The 5446-nt window shown below is 50.0% G+C and overlaps 5 protein-coding genes across 5 annotated transcripts; 1 reads left to right on the top strand and 4 right to left on the bottom strand.

The window, feature by feature from the left end:
- Window positions 1-6: 6 nt before the first annotated feature.
- On the bottom strand, window positions 7-1182 carry LOC118422518 (histone H2B-like). The gene has a single exon (XM_035830143.1). It carries the CDS (start codon window positions 1134-1136, stop codon window positions 774-776), a length of 363 nt encoding a protein of 120 aa, XP_035686036.1. The 5' UTR covers window positions 1137-1182; the 3' UTR covers window positions 7-773.
- A 202-nt stretch (window positions 1183-1384) lies between these two features.
- Window positions 1385-2290, top strand: LOC118422517 (late histone H2A.2.2-like). Its single transcript, XM_035830142.1, has one exon. It carries the CDS (start codon window positions 1405-1407, stop codon window positions 1777-1779), a length of 375 nt encoding a protein of 124 aa, XP_035686035.1. The 5' UTR covers window positions 1385-1404; the 3' UTR covers window positions 1780-2290.
- A 91-nt stretch (window positions 2291-2381) lies between these two features.
- LOC118422515 (histone H3) lies at window positions 2382-3287 on the bottom strand. Its single transcript, XM_035830140.1, has one exon. It carries the CDS (start codon window positions 2842-2844, stop codon window positions 2434-2436), a length of 411 nt encoding a protein of 136 aa, XP_035686033.1. The 5' UTR covers window positions 2845-3287; the 3' UTR covers window positions 2382-2433.
- Window positions 3288-3366: 79 nt separating this feature from the next.
- On the bottom strand, window positions 3367-4155 carry LOC118422513 (histone H1-like). The gene has a single exon (XM_035830137.1). It carries the CDS (start codon window positions 4111-4113, stop codon window positions 3532-3534), a length of 582 nt encoding a protein of 193 aa, XP_035686030.1. The 5' UTR covers window positions 4114-4155; the 3' UTR covers window positions 3367-3531.
- Window positions 4156-4522: 367 nt separating this feature from the next.
- On the bottom strand, window positions 4523-5401 carry LOC118422519 (histone H4). The gene has a single exon (XM_035830144.1). The coding sequence runs from the start codon at window positions 5164-5166 to the stop codon at window positions 4855-4857; it is 312 nt and encodes a 103-aa protein (XP_035686037.1). The 5' UTR covers window positions 5167-5401; the 3' UTR covers window positions 4523-4854.
- Window positions 5402-5446: the final 45 nt, after the last annotated feature.

Consider the following 5446-nt stretch of genomic DNA (forward strand, 5'->3'; position numbering starts at 1 on the left):
ACTGCGTCGCGGATCACGTTCTTTTAACATATTAAGAACTACACCAGACCAGACAGCTAAAACTTTTATTGTAATTAATTTCTCTTTTGCAGATAATAAATTAGCGGCGTGTCAAAAAAATGTAATTGATTGTGGGTTAGGATATTTCAAGTTTGGTAAAATATGTTAATAAGTGGGAAGATGGTATATGTCAGACGTAACAATCCGTGCAATGATCTTCTTTCGAGGTTTCAACCATTTGTTATGTTTCGTGTTAGTCAATAAAATTTCTGGTACTCGCACCAAGAGAAATAATTGTTTGTTTATTTGTTTGTTTATTCTTTGTTTATTCTAGCGCCCAGAAGTTGGACTACACATTCTAGATATCATCTGTCTGTGTTGAAGGCACTTGTCATGAAAGGAATGCCCACCGACGACGTAAACGCCGTTTCGTTGTTCTAAAAAACGCCCAAAGGTCGTCAAATGCGACGACATTTGTTCCAGAGGACAAATGTTCTGTTTTACTAAAAGAACGTGTGCATACTTTTACTACGTCAGAAGACACTTTCATTTTCTTTGATATTGTTCGCCTGGACGTGGCAGCTCCTGTTCTGCGAGAGAGTGTTGATGGATGGATTTTAGGCAACTGCGATAGATCACAATGAAATATACAGTGGCGTGTACTTGTGTCGGGTGGTTCTTTGACTGAGAAGTGTGATTTCTACATATCTCTTTTTTTGGGATGTGGGTGGCCTTGTAAAAGGCCGGGGTTAACTCTAGCTCTGTCGGTAGATTCACTTGGAACTTGTATACTTGGTGACGGCCTTAGTGCCCTCGCTGACGGCGTGCTTGGCTAGCTCGCCCGGCAGCAGGAGTCGCACGGCGGTCTGGATCTCGCGGCTGCTGATAGTGGAGCGCTTGTTGTAGTTAGCCAGACGAGAGGCCTCGGCGGCGATGCGCTCAAAAATGTCGTTGACGAAAGAATTCATGATGCCCATTGCCTTGCTGGAGACGCCTGTGTCGGGGTGCACCTGTTTCAACACCTTGTAGATGTAAACGCCGAAGGTTTCCCTTCTCTTTCTCCTCCTTCCGCGCTTCTTGTCTCCGGCGGGCCTGGCCTTGCCAGCTTTCTTAACGGCTTTACCACTTGGGGGCATGATGATGATGTTCTTGGCGTAGTAGACAGCAAAGAATGTCTGCACCCTTGCCGTCTCGGCTTTTTATGTGGGAAAGCATGCAAATTTTTCTGGATTGTCTCGTCGATGGTGCGGACGTTGCAGAGATTCTCTCCCCTCTCTATTGGTTCGCGGTCGTATGTTGTCGATCCAGCGGCGAGGTATAAATTGGTGGGGCAGGAGATTTTGTCTATTCATTCTTCCATCCACTTTGCCGTTTGTATAACGCTAATCAGTCGACTACTGCAAGATGTCTGGACGTGGTAAAGGAGGCAAGGCACGCTCCAAGGCAAAGAGCCGTTCATCCCGAGCGGGTCTACAGTTCCCAGTTGGCCGCGTCCATCGCTTCTTGCGAAAGGGAAACTACTCCGAGCGCGTTGGTGCCGGCGCTCCGGTGTACCTGGCGGCCGTGCTGGAGTACCTGACCGCCGAGATCCTCGAGCTGGCTGGTAACGCTGCCCGCGACAACAAGAAGACCAGGATCATCCCCCGTCACCTTCAACTGGCCGTCCGCAACGACGAGGAGTTGAACAAGCTGATGTCCGGCGTCACTATTGCACAGGGCGGTGTTCTCCCCAACATCCACGCCGTGCTTCTACCCAAGAAGACCGGCAAGGCCCAGTAGATTCCAGACGGAGACCGAACACCCCGGCCCTTTTCAGGGCCACCCACATCCTTTCGAAAGACCTGTATCATATTCGCATAAAACTACACACTACGTCTACACCATACACTGCCTCTAAGTCAATCGCGCATTACATCTACCATTCCATGGTAGCAAACACGTTGACAACCTTACGCATGTTATACGCCTGAGCAGAACAAGGTGGTACTTGCGAAAGAAATGAGCGCAGTGGTTCGTTTCATGCCAGCTGACATATCTGCGCATCATTTGTAGAACTATAGAGGATGACCAAGTAATACAAGCTGACATATCTGTACAATTATTTGGGTAACCGTAGGGGATGACCACGTGCTGCTAGCTGACATATCTATACAATTTGGGTAACCGTAAACGGTAAACACGTAAAGCACGTGGAGTAACACGTGGAATAGCACGTGGAAGACAAGAGCATAAGCCTTTTTTTGGGAGGGGGGGGAGGGGTATTATTGGTATGTACGTGCACAGGCACGGGGCTGTGTGCAAACTTGTGTGGCTGAAGTGTGTTTATCGGAAGGGTATCGTAATTCAAGAAATGTGAACGATGTAGATCTTTCTGGGATATGTGTGTGGCCCTGAAAAGGGCCGGGGTTGTCTTGACTCTTGTTCCGATCCAGCTTATGCACGTTCCCCTCGGATGCGGCGTGCGAGTTGGATGTCCTTGGGCATGATCGTAACCCGCTTGGCGTGGATAGCGCACAGGTTGGTGTCCTCGAAGAGACCGACCAGGTAAGCCTCGCTGGCCTCCTGCAGAGCCATGACCGCCGAGCTCTGGAAGCGCAGGTCGGTCTTGAAGTCTTGGGCGATCTCCCGCACTAGGCGCTGGAAGGGCAGCTTGCGGATGAGCAGCTCCGTCGACTTCTGGTAGCGACGGATTTCTCTTAGGGCCACGGTGCCGGGTCTGTAGCGGTGAGGCTTCTTGACGCCGCCGGTAGCCGGGGCGCTCTTGCGAGCGGCCTTGGTTGCCAACTGCTTCCTGGGGGCCTTGCCACCGGTGGACTTACGGGCGGTCTGCTTGGTACGTGCCATATCGAATAAACTCTGTCTACGCCGAAGTGCACGACAATAAGAGTAGTCGGCAGACTGTGGAGAGCGAATTTATAGCACCCGCTAATGATATGCCCCGTAGATTTCAATTGCCCGGTGCCCTGTCGTCTGATTGGTTGTCTGCCGAAATCTGACACTGTGATTGGTCAATTGTTAGAGCGCCAGGATCCGATTTTTCGCATCAAGCTCGACCCTTTTTGGACCGGCGTCACGTCGGAAAATGTGGCAATTTTGATATTGAGCTGTTTAGAATGGCTATCGGGTACTAGTGTAGATTTGTGCCTACGTGAGGTAATACGTAACAAGACGTCACCTTACTCAGTAAATTTGTCGATAAATACACAATATGACTTTGTCTTCACTGTGTCAACGAAATAACAATAGTTTTGTTAGACTGTGCGCGTGTATGTATGTATGTGTGTGTGTGTGTGTGTGTGTGTGTGTGTGTGTGATCGTTCGTCTTTTAACTTGAGCAAGGGGATGGGGAGGGCGGTGTTGCTGTACGTATAGAAAGTTTATTATTATTATTATTGTTGTTACTCTTTATTCCATGTGTTCTATCTTTCAAGGGACAGAGATAGTATGTATTCGTGTGGATATGTGATTGTGATAGTTCTTTTGTAAGGTTGTGGGTGGCCCTGAAAAGGGCCGGGATTTTCGGTCAGATCTTCACTTCTTCTTGGGCTTGGAGGCCTTCTTGGCGGGCGCGGTCTTCTTGGTGGTCTTCTTTGTAGGAGTCTTTTTGACGGATTTCTTGCTAGCAGGTTTCTTGGCAGGAGATTTCTTGGTTTTCTTGCTCGCGGTCGGTTTCTTGGTCGTCGTCTTCTTGGGGGTGGTAGCCTTCTTCGCCTTGGGCTTCTTTGGCTTGGTTGTCTTTGGTTTCGTGGCCTTCTTAGCCGCGGGTTTCTTGACTGGCTTCTTGACGGCCTTCTTTGCCGCTTTCTCGGCGGCTTTCTTGGCTGCCACGTTGATCTTGAAGGACCCCGACGCCCCGGTCCCTTTAACCTGTAGGAGGGTACCCTTCTCCACCAGGCTTTTCAGAGCGCGCTTTATGAAGTGCGATTTCTTCTCCACGTCGAACTTGTAGTTGCCACCGATGTACTTCTTGATAGCCGACAGGGAAGAACCGGTGCGGTCCTTGAGCGCTTCCACGGCCGCCGTAACCATGACGGTGGTGGGCGGGTGAGCCGCAGGGACCTTGGGCGCCGCGGGCTTCTTGGCCTTCTTCGGGGACGATGCTGGAGCGGACATGCTGTCTTGCCTTGTCTGCGTTAGTCGCGCAAATCAAATGAACCAGATGTCTTGTCAAGCTGGCGTGAAGTACTAGTACTAAGGGCACGGACCTGGCCGGAATCGTCACGCCTTGTCTGCGTCTTATTGTCCGTCGAACTTGCGTTTCTTTTCTACTTTGACACACATTGACAGTGGAATTCCACCCTTACCAGGCATGACAAATGATACTTGATTGGTTTATCAAAGTACAGCACAGCACAGTACTGTCTTTTCACGGCAAGATAGCTGTGACGACTCATCCAGCCGGCCCGCGCATGGAGCAACAACAATACAACACACACATCAAGATCCATCCGCCGCGCACAGAAAACACATCGCATTTTACTACATGTCTCCTTCCACACACTACAAACACCCGCTAATTACAAGAAAAGCACCAAAGACCAAAACATCAGCAAAAGAAAACACCATTCATACGCACCCATCATTAAAAACACATACAAACACACAGAATCAAGACAACTAATAAACAAACGCAAACGATTATTGAGAACTACAATCGTACGTGAGCACAAACAGGTGTGATTGCTTGGGTTTTGAAAGAATGTATCTTATATGCTCATTCTTTATCAGAGAGAGTCGGCTGTGTACATGTGTAAGGTCGTGATTGTTGTGAGAAAAATACAGCTCTTTCTTAGACTTTTGGGTGGCCCTGAAAAGGGCCGGGGTTTGCTTGCGATGATAAGTCAGTCGGATCATTTAGCCACCGAAGCCGTAGAGGGTGCGGCCTTGGCGTTTGAGAGCGTAGACAACGTCCATGGCTGTGACGGTCTTGCGCTTGGCATGCTCGGTGTAGGTCACTGCGTCGCGGATCACGTTTTCCAGGAAGACCTTGAGAACACCTCGGGTCTCCTCGTAGATGAGGCCGGAGATGCGCTTGACGCCGCCTCGGCGAGCCAGACGACGGATGGCGGGCTTGGTGATGCCCTGGATGTTGTCGCGAAGCACCTTACGGTGACGCTTGGCGCCTCCCTTTCCGAGACCCTTGCCTCCTTTGCCACGTCCAGACATGATACAGGCAGGTGCGATGTTCTTCTCGACTAGGATTAGAGCGAGGAAATGAATGAGTGTTCTCTTGCCGGATCCTGTTTAATAGCGGCCCTGCGGACCTACGAGGAGTCTAGACCGCGACCGGTCGACCACACCTGGCCAATGGTAGGACGCCATCCGTCACTCCATACGAGCTACTCAAGACAACTCCACGCCGACGATTTTGCACCGGAAAGCCAGCTCTGGCATTGAAAAAAAAAAAAAAGTTAAAGGACATCGAAACAAAGGGAGAAAGGGGAGT

Source organism: Branchiostoma floridae, chromosome 9 (genome assembly GCF_000003815.2).
Source record: "Branchiostoma floridae strain S238N-H82 chromosome 9, Bfl_VNyyK, whole genome shotgun sequence".
Taxonomy (NCBI): Eukaryota; Metazoa; Chordata; class Leptocardii; order Amphioxiformes; family Branchiostomatidae; genus Branchiostoma; species Branchiostoma floridae.

Bases quoted from the DNA above. Each gene is read 5' to 3' on its own strand.
- LOC118422518 (XM_035830143.1), bottom strand. From the start codon at position 1,136: ATGCCCCCAAGTGGTAAAGCCGTTAAGAAAGCTGGCAAGGCCAGGCCC.
- LOC118422517 (XM_035830142.1), top strand. From the start codon at position 1,405: ATGTCTGGACGTGGTAAAGGAGGCAAGGCACGCTCCAAGGCAAAGAGC.
- LOC118422515 (XM_035830140.1), bottom strand. From the start codon at position 2,844: ATGGCACGTACCAAGCAGACCGCCCGTAAGTCCACCGGTGGCAAGGCC.
- LOC118422513 (XM_035830137.1), bottom strand. From the start codon at position 4,113: ATGTCCGCTCCAGCATCGTCCCCGAAGAAGGCCAAGAAGCCCGCGGCG.
- LOC118422519 (XM_035830144.1), bottom strand. From the start codon at position 5,166: ATGTCTGGACGTGGCAAAGGAGGCAAGGGTCTCGGAAAGGGAGGCGCC.